Below are 16,320 nucleotides of genomic sequence, written 5' to 3' on the forward strand. Positions count from 1 at the left end.
AGTAAGTAGTAAAGCTTTAGGAGTTTAGAGGCAGGATGATTAGGGGAAAACTGCATGGAAATGGTGGGGATGGGTAAGTTTTAGATAGGTGAAGATGAACATGAGCATAATAGCAAGCAAAGGCCTTGAGTGGAACTTGAGTTGTTTAGGGGATGGTGGGGAGACCACTGTAGCTTCAGAAACCATTTCAGAAAACAAGCCCTTCACTTTGGATCATTTGATAAATAGACTTATTGGGAGGTAAAGCACACAGTAATATGTTGTAGGAAGAAGTGCAATACTACAGCAAATGAAAAGAACACTAGCAGTCACACTGACAGATAACCAAAGGAATCAGATGTTTTATAGTTAGTCTTTTATTTGGGCATCAGTATAGACAGAATTTTATTAAATGCAAACTTTTGGCATACAAATAATCAGAAAAATTTAAACAATCTGATTTTGAAAATTTTTCTTTGCAGTTGAAGAGCTCACTCATTATGCTACAGAGAACCTTTGATCTACTAAATAAGAACAAGACAGGCATGGCTGTCCAAAGCTAGTGATCTTAAGGACCAAAATTATAGATATGTGGAACCAAAAGAAAACGTCTTGAAGAAAACTAGAGGGTGAAGGATTTGAATTGTCATAGGAACATTTCCATATTTTCTCATTATTTGTACTTCTAATGTACAAATAACATTCTTATTAGTCATCTCTAACATTCTTTTTAATAACATTTATTGGAGAATTAGTCTCTGATGGCCTTAGGAATCCATCCTTTCATTTCTTATACATTATTCTAAGCTGTGAATTTCTCCAGTGAAGCGTGAAATATATTGTGGATTTGAATTTCTATGATACAAAAAGAAAATGAGACATTCTGAACTGAGTGGTATGGCCTCATTTTCACAGTGAGGTTTGAAGTTTGACGCTTTAAGTTTATCTGTTAGCACAGAATCAGTGTGTGTCCAATAGGCTGCTTTCACAGTTGAGATACATTCAAGAGGATAAAGAAGACGATATAAGAAGAAGTCTCTAAATCATTACTAACTCTGAAGGATCAGTTTTCAGGCATCTATTATAACATTTATAGATTCTTGTACTGTAAATATTATCAATACAATGTCTTCATTTATTTAGCATGTAAATTCAGTAGTCAAACCTTTTGAATCTGCATGTTGATGATTATTATCTGAAAGGTTCTTCAGCCATGTGGTATCTTTATGAAAGAAATAGGTGTTTCTTCAGGTGGCTCTCAGAGGTGAGATTATCTTGCCTCTTCATACATTATATGGCAGAAGAGTCAATTTTGGAAAAGGAAACATGTAGGATACCATCTCTCAAAACGAAGAACCATGCTCTGAGTTTTAAAAACTAGAAGATTATGTTAAAATCTGGGCATTTTAGTGACAGATCAAATGAATACTTGAACTAAGCTTGGCTTCAACTTAGCAAAGTTTCATGGTGGAAATGAGCCATCTGGTTGAAAATATTATAATTTGTGGACTATTTTTCAGTAGCCACGTATGGCTTCATTTACTCATTCACATGTGTGGCTTTAGTCAGTCAGTTGTAAGCCAGACACAAACTTTAGCTCTTTAAGACTTTGGGGGGGCATTATCTCCCAGTATAAGTGCACTGACAAGTTGTAAATCAGACATGAGCTTTGGCTCTTCATTAAAAGTTTTTAGGCGTATGTGTCTCAATACAAGTGATGTCTCTGGAACAAGAGAAGGACAGTGCAGGATAATTTGTATATATTCTTACTGCTTGAATAACAATTGCCTTTAGTTAGATGTCTCTTTTTTACCCAGTCACCCAAGCCACATGGGATTGCTAAAGTCATTTTCGAGATGCCCATAGAGAATAAAATTATTGACTGGATTAGAGGAAAAACGGGTTTCTCTGGGAGAATCTCAACTAACCTACCTTGGGATACCAGTGTACCTACCTGGAGGTTTTTGATAAGGATTTATGATGTGTCTGACTGAGCAAGAGTGACTGGATTATAAACTTGAAAACTTGTTCTCTGTTAATTTCACAAAAATGGTCACTGACAAGCTGAGTATTTTTGTGATATTTCTTTAAAACCTGTACTTCATAAAATACCTCAAAGAAAGTTACCAAAGTTAAGTTGCTTTATAAATTACAACTAAATATGTATGCATTCAGTTAATTGTATTTGAGCCTATGTAAATTGAATATCAATAAAACTCCAAATCTCTGAGTTGTTTTCCTTCTTTTTCGGTCAAACCCTCCCCAAACTAGAAAGCCTGTTTCTGTGAAAACGTATACATGGGCCTACACCCTTTTAAAAAAAATTTTGTGCAAAAGTGAAACCCAAAGAGGACTCTCATCTTAGGGCAGTTTCATTTCAAATATGCAGCTTTCTGGAGCAAGAGTACTAGATAGGCCTGCTGGTCTCATGTAGAGACTGCTGGCCAGAAATCATGAAAATGAACAAGTTGGATAATTAACAGATCAGGGACAGTGACCTGGGCCTTTAAGAGAAGGTTAGCGAATTTGGGGGCGGTACGTCGGTAACATTTTGCCGTGGAGATCTCCCCCAACGCCTGTTGCTGGCGTCTAAACGAAGACCTGCCGACCCACGGGTCTCACGTATTTAGGAAACTCTCAGGAGTGCAGGTTTCCCGTATTTCCGCCTTCGCCGAGCCGAAGGCTCGGGAGGCTTCCCTGCCCACGCGCCGCCCGCAGGCACCCGCGGGTCCGGTCGGGGTCCGGGCGGCCGCCTCTGGGGCGGGGCTGGGCGGAGGTGCGGGTCAGCCCGGCACCCAACTGCCTGGACCCGCTGCCGGAGCCCGGCCTTCGCTCCTCCGCTCCCCCGGGCGCCGGGGCCGCGGGCCGGGGGAGGGGCCTCGCCGGAGGGTTCCGCACGTGCGGGCGGGGGATGCCCGGCGCCGGGGGCGGGGCACCCGGAAGCTCGCGGACTTGCCACGCTCAGTCCGGCTGGCCGTGGGGCGGCGGGGGACACGGCGGGGGTTGGCGGGGGACACCGCCGGAGGCGGGCGCACCGCCCCAGCGGCGGCCGGCTGTGGTCACAGGTGGGCGGCGGCGGAGAGGGCGCGGCGGAGAACGGAGCCGGGGTCCCTGAGACTCCAGCCATCGCGCCGGGAGCCCCGTAGAGCAGAGATCGGCAGACGCGTCCGCGCCTCGGGAGGAGCCGACCCTTCTCCTCTCCGCCTCGGCCTCTTTGACTGTAGCCGCACCTCGGCCCGGGAGCGCAGGTAACTTCCCTCCCAAGGTCATTCTGCGGGCCGGGCGGTGTTCTCGGCCCACCCACGTCCTCACGATTGGCCGGGGCGGGAGAGGCGCGCCCACCTCGCGGCGGAGAAGTGGGTCTGGACGGCGACCCTGAGCGCTGCCCGGGCGCCGGGTGGCCTCTCCGGAGCCGGGTAGTCGGCCCCAGCGGATACACGCTTTGCCTCCGCCCGCAGCCCCGAGGGTGTTTCCACCCGCACCCTGGCTTCGGGCGGGGACAACCAGGCCCTCCCCAGCCCGCACCCGCAGGTGAGTGCAGCCACCCATGCCCAGGCTGTCCCGGGCCGCGTAGTAGGCTGTTGTCATGGGAACGGCTAGCGCCCAGGCGGCGCCTGTCCTGAATGGGGACCTGGCGGTGAAGGCGCTTGGAGCCCTTAGAGCCCTAGAGCTCTGTGTCTGGCCACGCCGAGCCAGTAAAGCCTGATGAAAAGGGGGCCACCTCCCCCTCTTCTCATTTTTGATTTCTCAGGCGTTGGTGGTTAATCAGGGATAGGCTTGGATGTGCTTACAAGATGTGAGTTGTGTTCTTTCCACTTTACTTCCTGAGGGCTTCTTATGCCTCATGGTGACAGGTGGAAATCATGACCAAGAAGGGCAGTATGAAGCCAGGGAAGAAAAACAAAGCGGAAGAACCTGAACTGGAGCCCCTGTGCTGCTGCGAGTACCTAGATCGAAATGGGGAAAAGAACCACGTGGCTGCTTGTTTGTGTGATTGCCAAGATCTGGATGAAGGGTGTGATAGGTAAGAGCTGTGTGTTTCTTGATGCTGATCCCTCTGGCCCTCTTGAGAACTACCATGTATATACTTTCAGCTTAGCCATCCAGAACACTAGAATTTGCTCTTCATTCTATTTCCACTTATCTCCAACTGAAAGTTGTCTTTTATGTCAAGTGTGAGGACTTTATAAAGATGAATTATTACTCAGTAGTGCACAACTGTCCAGCTCAGTTTACTAGGACATTATTATTTCTCATTTAAAGGGAGGAGGTGACAGAGAGAACAGGCAGGTAAAGGGATAGTAGGCAAGTTAAACGCATTAAAAAAAAATAAAATGCAGGCCAGAGAATCTGTAAGTTTAAAATGAACACATTAGTACCAGAAAGTTCCTACAATTTTCAGTGGTCTCAGCATTCAGAGACTGACATCTTGGGACGGGATTGCACTTGGCCACACAGGGCCTTGAGGGTTGAAAAATCATTTTCCTGCTCTTGGAATCGGTTTCACCCCTTGTTTCTGGGGAGGAAATCCAGCCAGAAGGCATGTTCCTCCCCTGGACTGGCTGTTTTCAGCGTGAGCAGCAACACAGTCCTGATTGATGCTATTGTATTTGGCTTTTATTTTCACCATTATCCCAAGTGATGGAAATTAACTATCCAAAGAGATGATTTCTAACATCACTGAAGAAATTTTGTGCCAAACAGTAATAACCTGGTTTTTATCCATTTTCTAAATAATTATATATTTAAAAATTATCACATGGAAAGCATAATGTGGGGAGAACACAGATGGTGGAAACTTGCTTTTCCCATCAATTCCTTCTGGTTAAAAAAAGTCATTGCAGTGGCACATTGCTGATTTGGTATGCTGCTTGGTATGTTAATCTCGCCATGAGAAGCATTCTTGGGGACTACTGTAGTCTAGTACCCCATAATCCCTTTGTAATTCTTCCTTGACAGTGTCAATAGTCTCTTACAGGTGTCTTTAAATGTAGGTTCTTTAATCTTAGTCTAAAATCCATACTGAGAAAGTAGAACACTTTGGACTAATGAATGGAGAAATGATGCCTTTTCTGTAACCTCCATCACTCAAGACCACAGCTCTTCCATTGGCCTTCTAACTCTTCCTCCCTCCCAGCCCTTGAGACCTGGGCTGTCCCTCAGTTTTCTTCTCTCCAGACCCTTCTGGATGAGATGGGCTCCCAGCATTTCCACAGACCTGCTGCTCTGTATGCCTCCCTTATACTTAGTTCCCATTCACTTCCAAGTCTAGCCCTATTTTTTAAAATTCTAAATTTTTTTTTTAAATTCTAACTTTCTAAAACCAATGTTATCCTTCCTTAAACTGTTCCTTTCCATAATAGCCTAAGTATGCAAAAAAGTCAACAATACTACTTGTCCACCAAGCTCAGTCATTTGACTTGTACTAGTTTGACCTCCACGCTTCCTTATTCAGCCCCCTGCCGTAATGAACTGGTTTACTCCCCCGGCCCAGGACAGGTTGTGTGCTGCACATGCATCTCTCCACTGGAACGCCTCCTTGCCTTCCTCTCCACCCACAGGAATACTAGCCAGCTGTCAAGGTTGAGCACAAATCCGTCTTTTCCCACAAAGACCTCTGCAATGACTCCACCCAGAAGTGTGTCCTCTCCTCTGAGCACACCTTACCGTGTTTGACTGTAATAGTTCATTGGGTGATTTTGCTACTTTGTCACTTATCTAATATTTCTTGAATTCCCATGTTGTCTTCACAACTAGATGGTGAATTTTTTTTTTTTTTTTTTTTTTTTTCCTCTGGTACACGGGCCTCTCACTGTTGTGGCCTCTCCCATTGCGGACCACAGGCTCCGGACGCGCAGGCTCAGCGGCCATGTCTCACGGGCCTAGCTGCTCCACGGCATGTGGGATCTTCCTGGACTGGGGCACGAACCCGTGTCCCCTGCGTCAGCAGGCGGACTCTCAACCACTGTGCCACCAGGGAAGCCTGATGGTGAATTTTTTTGAGATTTTTATGTCTCTATGCCCACCCCAGTCTGAACAGGACTTACGTGGAATACGTGTGTATTCCTGTGTGTTTCGTGGAGAAATAGTTCTGTTAAATATCTAAACATTTTCTCATTCGTATTAAAAAATTATACATGAATCTGAAAAGCTCGTGTTTAATAGTAAGGAAGTAGAATGCTTGGTCTTTGGCATCTTTTATCATTTATCCTGCTGTCTGGCCTACAGTGTTGAGTGGTTTTTAATTCAACCAACACGTCGGAGGTGCCTTCTCTGTGCTCTCTCTGAACAGATGGATCACGTGTAAGTCCGTGCAGCCCGAGACCTACGAAAGGATCATGGATACGATCTCTGACCGCCTCCGGATTCCTTGGCTTAGGGGAGCCAGGAAAGTTAACATTAGCCTCCTTCCCCCACTCTTGCTGCTGCCTGTCTTCCTCCGAGTGGCTTCGTGGCATCTCCTCCTGGGGGGGGTGGTTTTGGCCTCCCTCCCTGTGCTGGCTCTGCGGTATTACTACCTCACTCACAGAAGAAAAGAACAGACTCTGTTTTTCCTGAGCCTCGGACTGTTCTCTCTGGGCTACATGTACTACGTGTTCCTGCAGGAGGTGGTCCCCAGGGGGCGTGTAGGGCCCACTCGGCTGGCTCTGCTTACCTGCGGGTTACTTCTCATACTCTTAGCCTTGTGCCGGGCCAAGAAGGATCCAGGCTACCTCAGAAACCCAGCAAGCGATGACAGATCTCTAAGCGGCAGCCAAACCGAATGCCTGAACAGGACAGGGCTGGAGAAGCCCAAAGGGTTCCCCGGCGCAGACCCAGCGGGCGGTCTCAACAACCGCGGGCCCAAGGATGAGCCTAAGGGCTGCCCCAGGACGTCGGCCGGAAGCCCCGCCATGGGGAAGGAGGACTGGTGCGCCAAGTGCCGGCTGGTGCGGCCGGCCCGGGCCTGGCACTGCCGGATCTGCGGCGTCTGTGTGAGGAGGATGGATCATCACTGCGTCTGGTATGTTGGAAAAATCTGGAGGCTTGCGGAGGGTACGTTCATGTGAGACTCTCTCGCCGGGTTTGCTCTTCCTTTATGCCTTCCTCAAATTTCTCTCCTTCCCAGCTTTACACCTTGGAGATATTTGTGGGCTGTTATGATGTTCCCACTTAGTCATCAGTTTTTTGAGCTTCACAAATTTAGTTCTTTTCAGTCATTTCCTGAAGGTGTTTTTTTTTTTTTTTGCCCCCCGCTTTCTCTCTTTTTTTTTTTTGTGGTACGCGGGCCTGTCACTGTTGTGGCCTCTCCCGTTGTGGAGCACAGGCTCCGGACGCGCAGGCTCAGCGGCCATGGCTCACGGGCCCAGCCGCTCCGCGGCATGTGGGATCTTCCCGGACCGGGGCATGAACTCGTGTCCGCTGCATCGGCAGGCGGACTCTCAACCACTGCGCCACCAGGGAAGCCCTCCCGCTTTCTCTTTTGCCCTCATTTTCTCCTTTCTAAGAGAGAAGTATCTACGGTTGAATGACTTTTTTAAAAAGAATGTATCAGACATAGTATAGGCACATCTCCCTGTGCTCACAGAGCTCAAGAATGTGTTCCTGTACTTTTAGGTGACTCTTATCCTCTGACCATGTATCCATCATCATTTTGATGCTACCAGTGATTTCTAGTTGACATTATTGACTTAAGGCCCTGACAGATAACTCCCTATTTGGTTAGTGGTGCAGAAATGGGCTTTTTGGGTACCTCTTTGCTGGCCAGTGACAAACGAGGACACCTGAGGACACCCGTAAGATGTGCGTTGCAACTTTTAAAGAAAATGGTGCAGCTTTACTGAATAAATCTTAAACAAAAGGAGCGTGATTAATTCAGATATGAACGCTGTAAGTAGCATGTTTGCAGCTTGCTCTTGAGGCAGTCATGGTCGGTGAATTATGCCTTTTATCTAGGATTCTGATCATGTCACACTCTCCCCCTCAGAAGGGGACATGGGACAGGGTGAGGGTGCAGACAGCCCTGGAGGACACAGGAGCAGACCTTAAGTTCAGGGGTCATGAACAGGGACGGCTCTATTCTGGGGCTTTGTCTTTGGAGTAAGCAGGTTTTTTCATTTTTAGGTTTTACTCTTCTCTGTCTTCATCATTTATGCTCGTGCATACCTGGGTGTGTGCGTGCGTGTGTGCAGGGTGGGGGCCCATTTACACGCGCTGGTTTGCAGAGGTCCTGCAGCCTCGCCTGGGAGATCTCTGCCCGTGGGAGCGTCCCGGCGTGCCTGTCATCCTGCCCTGCAAATGGCCACGACCTGGAACTCTGTACCTGACAAGTAGTCTGCATACTATTGAGTTCTCTACCCCACCCTGTGTTTCTAACCTCTTGGGATCTTTTATTAATATGTGTATGTAATATATGCTTTCCCACATTGCATAATACTTCTGATTTAGCATTTTTAAGTTTTTATAACTCTGATATCATCCTATCCTTAGGTGGTGATTACAGTGTTAACTCTCTTACCATTGGGTAACAGACTTCACTTATTAATATCTAGAAAGATTTGTTAGCCAGGTTCTGCTTTTTTACTTAGTCTTGTCCTTAAGCTAATGATATGATTTCACTTTGCAAAGAGTGGAGAATATAAGACTACATCTCTCAGCAGACAAGTTTTCAATTCCCTAAAATTGAAAAACAAGAGAACTTATTTTTTAATAACTGAAACTCACACTATCTCTGTTTTAAAAGCTTTCTTTTTATTGAGCTATTAGAGAACTTTTAAAAACATGTTTGCTTTCTCCCCCTCTGTGCTGTTTGGAGGATAAATAGCTGTGTCGGAGAATCAAATCATCAAGCATTTATGCTTGCCCTTCTGATCTTCCTGCTCACCTCGGTGTACGGGATAACGCTGACCTTGGACACTATTTGTACGGATAGAAGTGTCTTCACAGCTCTCTTCTATTGCCCTGGAGTTTATGCAAATTACAGGTGAGACATGGATACCCCATACGGGGCCCCACGGAAGAGGGAGTGGGTTTGCAGTGAATGTACAGGGCTGTGATTCACTGCTAGGTTAGGGGTTCTCACCCAAAACACAGGACAGGTTCTGGGGATGCTGGGTATCCCTGAAATTGCCAACACACAGTTGTGCAGTGGATACGTGCATTTTTCTGGGTGATGTCACAAGGAACGTTGACCTTAAAAAGTGAGGAACCAGTGCTCTACAGGTAGGACTAGGCTTTCTCAGGGACTTCAGAGTTAAACGACCGCTAGCATGCCCAAGGTAGCCACAGTGAAACTGAAATGATAACTAAAGTAGCAGTCTCTGGGTATGGGTGTGGTCTCTTTTGTCGCTCGTTATTGGGGAAATTCTCACTTTATTGCTGTTTTCTGGTGCTTTGTAGCCTAGTCTTAATTTACCGCTTCTGACCCTTTCGTGAAATGCTTACAATCTCTGTAACCTTTCTTTTCTTTTTAACCTCCATTGACTTTTTCCTGTTCTACTTTTTTTTTTTTTTTTTTTACATCACCACTCATGATTACTGTGGTATCTAGGTCAGAATTTCCTTCAGTGTTTTTAGGTTGGGGCCCATTTATACAGTGTGATGATCTCCGTGCTGTAGCAGAAGCGGGAACTTTTTAGTTTTGGCCCAATCCCCTGCCCACCCCGTCCCCGAAAGCTCTGCTTGAGGACATTTATCACAACCCACTAAGAATAGTAGTCACTGAAGAATTTCACAAACTATCAAGACTCTCAACACAGAGGAGACAGGAACTTAACCTGCGGAGGAGGGCCCATCTGTTCTAATGCCCGCAAATGTCTAGCTCTGCAGTGGCGAGGGGGAGATCTGTCCACAGACTGGTACAGACAAGGGCCCGCACAGGGGTGCTATGTGGACATAGCAGGGAGTGTCTTGAAAACAAAGAGCGAGAAGAAAGCAGAGGCCCTTGGGGGTCGTTGTGTCTGTATGTTGGTAAGCATGAGTTTTCTAGGCTTTCTGTGGGCCCCGTAAATGAAATGAGGGACACAGTCCTGCTGCTGTGTTCTCAGTGCTATGGACCCACGATTCATGTGTCCTCACTGGGCCTCAGTTTTCCTCATCTTTGTGGCGATTTAATCATCCCTGAGGTCCCTTTCAGCTTAACAGATGAAGATCCTGAATGAATTTCCCGCTAACTCACGTGCAGATATTTGAAAATAATCACTTGGCAGACGTTAATCGGCAGCCTCTCCTCACAGCCTTATTAATGAGCTGGAAGCAGCTTTCTTGTCCTGTGTGACCCTGTTTGGTTTTGGAAAGCGGGATTTGAAATGTGACGGTGCTCCTGGCGCTCCTTCGGGGCTGCTGGTGCTGGGAGCTGTCCTCTTACCTGTGCTCGTCGGCCTTGTACGGAAAAGAACGGGGATGAGCAACCTTAGCACTGCTGCTCGGTCCCACCCACAGCTCCCTTGAGGACGTTTACAGCAATCTCACGGCGCCTCCGTTTTCTTCTGCGTTAAGAACAATTTAGGAATTATTCATGCCACAAACAGATCTTGACTGCGGTTGTGTCAGACACTGTTGGCTGTGTGGGGGACATGAAACACACAAAACAGTCCCTGCTGTTCTAGTATCACATCCTAGAAAAGGAGGCACCAGTAATTATAAGATAGAACATGTTAAGAGTCATAAGTGAAGCAGGTTATTCATTGGCACTCCGAGGAGAGAAAAGTGTCTTCCAAGTGGGGTCATCAGGGAAGGGGCCAGCGTCCTTAGGAGTCAGTACTACGTGTGTAAAATGTTACCATGGGGAGAGCTCTCTGAATGTGAAGCGTTGGCCGCCCTGACCTGCCTTTTCCTGCTCCCAGCTCAGCTCTGTGCTTCACCTGCGTGTGGTACTCTGTGATCATCATGGGGGGCATGGCCTACATCTTCCTGATCCAGCTGATAAACATCAGCTACAACGTGACGGAGAGGGAAGTGCAGCAGGCCCTTCGACAGAAGACGGGGCGCCGGCTGCTCTGCGGGCTCATCGTGGACACAGGCCAGTACAATCGGGGCTTCCTGCGGAACTGGCACCAGTTCTCCACCCTGGGCACGCACCCCTTCCACCACCCTGCTGAGGACATAGTATGAAGTGCCTTCTGTACGGCTCTGGGGGCGGGAGGGCGTCTCCTCCCTCTGCTCCCTTGCATCCTACACTTCGGTGTGCACAGGATGCTTGTGTTTATCCCCAGTTTCTTAAAGGCGTTATAGGGCCATGCTCAGGTTTAGGCACTGGACTGGGAAGAAATTAATTTTTCTGACTTCACAATTTAAGGGATTTTTATATCAAAGCAGTAAAAGTAGAGTCATTCCTTTCCAGTCACCTTCTTAACTAACTCAGTCACCAGAAGTTGAAAAGAATGTGGATTGCTAATGCAGAAATTGATAGAAGCAATTGCTACCCATTAGTATGGGAGAAAGAGCTTTGGATTAGGGTAGTTTCTAGTCCCTCTTTCAACTCCTAATAGCCATGCGACCCTTGGTCAGGTCACTTCCCTGAGTCTCAGGTTCATTTGTCAAGTGGGGTACTGATGCTGCCCTGGCTACCTCACAGAGTGGTTGTGCGGGGGGGACACGGGAGGGTCATGAGAGGGATGCGGCATGTGGAAAGCACTGAAAAACAACGAAAAACTAAAGCACCAGAGAGGTATGAAGTATTATTAGGAGACTCCTAAGACTGGAAAAAATATTTCAGGTCAGAATATTGAAGCCATTCCATTTTCAGCATTTCAAGAGTGAAAAAACGATCCCCAAATACCATGTTGTACAGTTATGGGGATTTCTCTTTCTGAAGTATTAGACATTAACTACTCAAACAGGGTAGAAGAAGACCAAATGGATTTACTCAGTCATCTGATCTTGAAAGTTGATAATAATTACAAGCCTAATTATTGCTAGTATAATGCACAGTGGTCATAAGTTTAGGTGATGAGTTCTTATATTGATCTTATTTCTTATGGATTTATTCTGTTTGGATTTACTCTAAGTAACTCCAGTAGGCATCAGTGTTTTTTTCCTCTTCCCATGTGTTGCCTGGTCAGGTGCTAGCACGCTTGTGACAACGTCTGGACGAGAACAGACACTCCTATCGGGAAGATTTTACTCTCTTTGTGGGTAGGGTGGCTGGTTAATATCAAGAGCTTGACTTTTTTGTTGATATAAGTAATTCAGACCCTGTCAGTAATAGCACTAAGCTGCAAAAACCAGTATTCTGGCATTCACATTATTCTGGCATGAGCTCTCTTTGAGGGGCTGATTGACGTCTTCCCACTTAACTTGCACATTACTTCTCGTTCACCTTTCCCGAGATAAAGGTATCTCACTAGGAGAGAAGAAACAGGGTATGTGTGGTTTCCACTAATTAATAGATTACTGTTCTTCCCTGGCTCTTCCTAAATGGTTTCTTCAACCGTGTCTCAAAACGGAAAACGTGTAAAGGATTAAACATTTCGCGTGGGTCTATTCTGGCATAGAATTAAGATGAAGCAACTTCACATGGGGAAAAATACCCTCTTGAAATATTTGGTTTTGTACCTGTACTTTTTTTTGGAACCCCCAAAGAATTCATGAGCCCTTAAATTTGTTTTGGCTAATAGCTTAATATAGGGAAAATACTGCCAGCTTTTTCAGTCCGTCTTTCTGTGCATGCTGCTGTAACAAGAGGTTTATAAAGGTCGAGAAGAAATATTGCTACTTCTACAGCATTGCCACCCTCTGCAGCTGGCACCGTCCCTAGTCCTGCCGTTAATCGAGGCTGTCCTCAAGACAGGCACCACATTTTTATACAGGCTTGTCGTTGCTCTCCCTAGAGATGGATTGTTTAGTGAACGATAGGCTCCGTATTCCACTAGGATGAGCCAAAGAGCAAGTCTGGGGATGTTAGCAGAGTCTGTGGTTGGTACAGTGGTACCCTGTCCCTGGTCCAGAATCAAGCATTCATTTGGAATTAACATTGGAGGTGATGTAACAAATTCCTTTCTGTGTGGGTTGGAGATGAGAGAGAGAGAGAGTAATGATGTCAAGGACAGCACATGTGGCCACAAATCTCTGCTTGTAGTCTCTTGAATGCCAGATGCATAGCCAACTCTGATTGTCTAGCAGTTGATAATAAAATTCATAGAAATGTTAGTATAGTCAGTAATCTTGGCCTCTTGCCAAATCTTTAACAACAATCAAAATATGATGTGCTGAAGCTCAGGAGTACCCTAAAGACCAGAGTCATTTGGGAGAATTAGGAATGATCATCATCTTTGTAACAGTGTACCCCTAACAGGGTTACCTGGATGGGGCAACTCACTGTTTCCCTCACTCAGATTAAGAACTCCTTGTATATTATTCTGGCTGATTGGAATTCAGGTGCTTGTTTGAAGTTGAGAACTTCAAGGTTGGAAGTTTACAGAGGAAAGCTCAACCCTTTGCAAAGCTCTGTGGTTCTGCGGAGGTAAAAGCCTACTGAAGTATTTGCACCAAAAGGAGCAGCAACCAAGGCGCTATGTGTGAGCAGTTTCTGTGGACTCTGGGATATCCTTGGTTTCTACTCCTGGACTTTCAACCCTACTTTTAGGGTCTGGAGCTATTTGAGGGATTTCGTCCCTTTAAAGGACAAGGCCTCTGGGAACAAATGAGTCCCGGGCGCAAGTGGTGGCGGCGGCTGGGAGGATTGCCCTGCGGACCTGTAACCGCAGTTTCTTGGCCATAGGAGCAGGCCCGCCCCGACGTATTTCAGACAAGTGCGTCCCCCACTTTCACCCCAAATCCTCAGTTTCTGTTAAACATACTGGAAATGAAGTTGAGTAAATGATCTGCTGTAGTCTGACCACTTAACATTACTGTCATGCCCCTGTACACTCTTCCCGGGGGAGGGAGATGGGTCCACTTGAAAGATGTGAGGGAGAAATAGTTGAGGATCAGGATTGCACGAAGGGAGAAAATCCTTCAGTATTTAGAAATGTTTCTTACGCTACCCAAAGAGTACTTTGTGATTATAGCTGGGCACACCTAAGGTGAACTGTCCACTGACAGCAGCCCTTTGGTAGGCTCCTCTGATGCTGCTGAATCAAGGCTGAAGTGTGTTTTGGGGACGCTGGGCTGCTCCTCTCACGTCAGCCACCTGCGTGTTTCTTTTTAGGATCCTGTGAATCTTTGCTCTCCAAGTACTGGTGGTCTCCTTTGGTGAATGAAGTAAATGTTGTCTTCCACTGTACCATCTGCCTAGCAGAAAGACTGCTACAAACTTTCTCTTATGCAATAGTCCTTGGTACTTCTAAAATTTTTAGCAAGAGAAAATTTTCTATAATAGAATCTTCCACTGCCAGAAAACACAATGCTGGTAAGGTTCTCTGTAATAGTGACCATCTGCTTAATAGACTGTTTCCTTTGGGTAGGACATCAGCTTTTTATTATAAAACGCAACTAATATAAGCAAAAATATGACATCTAGAAGCACAGTTTTAACCAGGATGTTTAGAAATTAATGTTTTGTGAGGTTTAAGCGTCCCGGTAAGCAGGTTTATATGACTGCATTTTTAGCTCTATTTCGGTACCCTGCATTTTAAAAAGGAGCAGTTCCTCAAACAAGCAATGGATGATAGAGACCTTTGCTTGAGGCACCTCTTTGGAATCCGGTTTTCTCATCAGCAGCTTGACAAGTATGCCACTCTGTATTAAACATTGCCAAGGTGATGCAGGGGGAGAATGAGAGCTGTGCTTAACTGATCGCTGAATAAAATTCGGTTTGTTCTTGTGGAGGTTTGTTGTGATTAATATAAACTTTTTGCAAAATCAGCTACAGTTAATCCTGTTTCTAATGGACAGTTATCCCCACTTCAGTTGGCACTAGGGGTTTCACTGTAGTAGCAGCAGCAGGCCAAAGACTGAATGGTTTAGTGGAGACACATCCCTTAGAGGTTGTGACTTAGAGGTTTCCGAGATGGGCTTGTGACGTTCCTAGCTGGCCTTCCCGAGGGCACCTCTAACTTCTAGAAAACTCATACTTTAAAAGCAAACCTTTAAAAGCAGAGCTAGTCTATTCTAGTTATCGATGCAACTAAAATCCTCTATTTCTTCACATGGCGCCACTGACAAGATGCCGTGTTACAGAGCTCAGCTTGTCGCGATCCTGTGGTCTAGGTGATTTGCCGGTTGGAGTTGTTGGGGCCTCTGAGCCTTTTCATCTGATTACGTTTCTGGGTCTGATGTTAGACTAGAGGAAACCCAGGAAAATTTATTTAGTACTAAATTTAACGTAACTGATTCAGCAACGTTAAAAGGGGACTTGTGAAGCCAACGCTGGACGCTGCGGACTAAACGTTTTGCACTGTTTTTATACTTGTATTCATATCCTCTTATCACCTCAGACTCAGACACAAGGCCTTTTAAGTGGAGATTTTAAAAATTACTGCCATTTATGTAAAATAACGTACTGTGACCAAGTTGTTTAAATGGAAAATAAAGTGCTTTCTTTAAGGAAAATCGTTGTTGTTTCTTGGCGTGTCTCCTGAACTCTTTTGCTTTAAGAAAAGCCTGCATTAGACCTGGGCTGCCTCTTTGGCTACCTAGATGTCCCCATCCTGTGGACTTAAACCGTCCCTAGCCCTAAACTGTTCTTTTCCTTGTGGTTACTTTTCCAGTTTTGTAGGCCAGGGATACTGCTTATTTGGGCATTTTGTCAGCAGTAACACTTTAAATCATATCTTTAAGAGAGTGCAGTAAGAAACGTTAGGTCATTTACTAAGTCACTTACTAAGGAGGTCATTTTCTAAGTTATTTCCCAGTGTCTCTTTAGAAGGTTCTATAAGTAGATTAAAAAGTCCTCGCTGGCCCAATGAGAATATGGGCTGCTGAAGACTCAATCTCTAATTGCTGCTTGAGGTGAAATCAAACTAAAATAAAGCTTAAGAGAGAAAACTTAAGCTTTATGGGATTTATTTAGGCCCCTGGCAGGTTTACTTGAGGTAGTCACCCTTCCTTATCTACTGGCTTGGCATTAAAATAAAATTGATTTTTATTTCTGGGGGCTAATACCAGCCAATATTCTATAACTGTGCTACTGATAAGTAAAGACAGATAGTGATTTAGATGGGAAGAGGTTAACTATGACTTACTTTTAGTCGCATTTCTTTAGTGGCCATTAGTCTTAAAAAGAGTTTTTAGATGATGACTTTATAATCATATTAAAGGAAAAGATGAGTGGGAACAGGGACATTGTTTGTCATATCTGAGTAAATCATAATACATTTTCTATAGAAAAAGGGTATGTGATTTTGCAGGTGGTGTAGCTAGATATCCCTTCTAGGAAGTAAGAGACAATAACAGAATTTATTGAACAACACACAGAGTTTT

General features: G+C 45.6%; 2 protein-coding genes across 3 annotated transcripts in view; both read left to right on the plus strand.

Moving 5' to 3' along the window:
- GRAMD1C (GRAM domain containing 1C) overlaps positions 1-542 on the plus strand; it is a 91,579-nt gene extending 91,037 nt beyond the window's left edge. The window contains exon 18 of the mRNA XM_060099870.1: positions 462-542. Within this exon, the coding sequence (XP_059955853.1) occupies positions 462-542 (81 nt within the window). The remainder of the gene's footprint in view (positions 1-461) is intronic.
- A 2,619-nt stretch (positions 543-3,161) lies between these two features.
- ZDHHC23 (zinc finger DHHC-type palmitoyltransferase 23) lies at positions 3,162-11,070 on the plus strand. Of its 2 annotated transcripts, none has more exons than XM_060099871.1 (5): positions 3,162-3,227; positions 3,834-4,003; positions 6,272-6,982; positions 8,774-8,941; positions 10,803-11,070. In XM_060099871.1, the coding sequence occupies exons 2-5, from the start codon at positions 3,843-3,845 to the stop codon at positions 11,068-11,070; spliced, it is 1,308 nt and encodes a 435-aa protein (XP_059955854.1). In that variant the 5' UTR covers positions 3,162-3,227; positions 3,834-3,842. The 2 variants fall into 2 exon arrangements, with proteins under 2 accessions (XP_059955854.1, XP_059955855.1); XM_060099872.1 differs by having other exon boundaries at positions 3,166-3,227; positions 3,809-4,003.
- Positions 11,071-16,320: the final 5,250 nt, after the last annotated feature.

This window comes from Mesoplodon densirostris, chromosome 5 (genome assembly GCF_025265405.1).
Source record: "Mesoplodon densirostris isolate mMesDen1 chromosome 5, mMesDen1 primary haplotype, whole genome shotgun sequence".
NCBI lineage: Eukaryota > Metazoa > Chordata > Mammalia > Artiodactyla > Ziphiidae > Mesoplodon > Mesoplodon densirostris.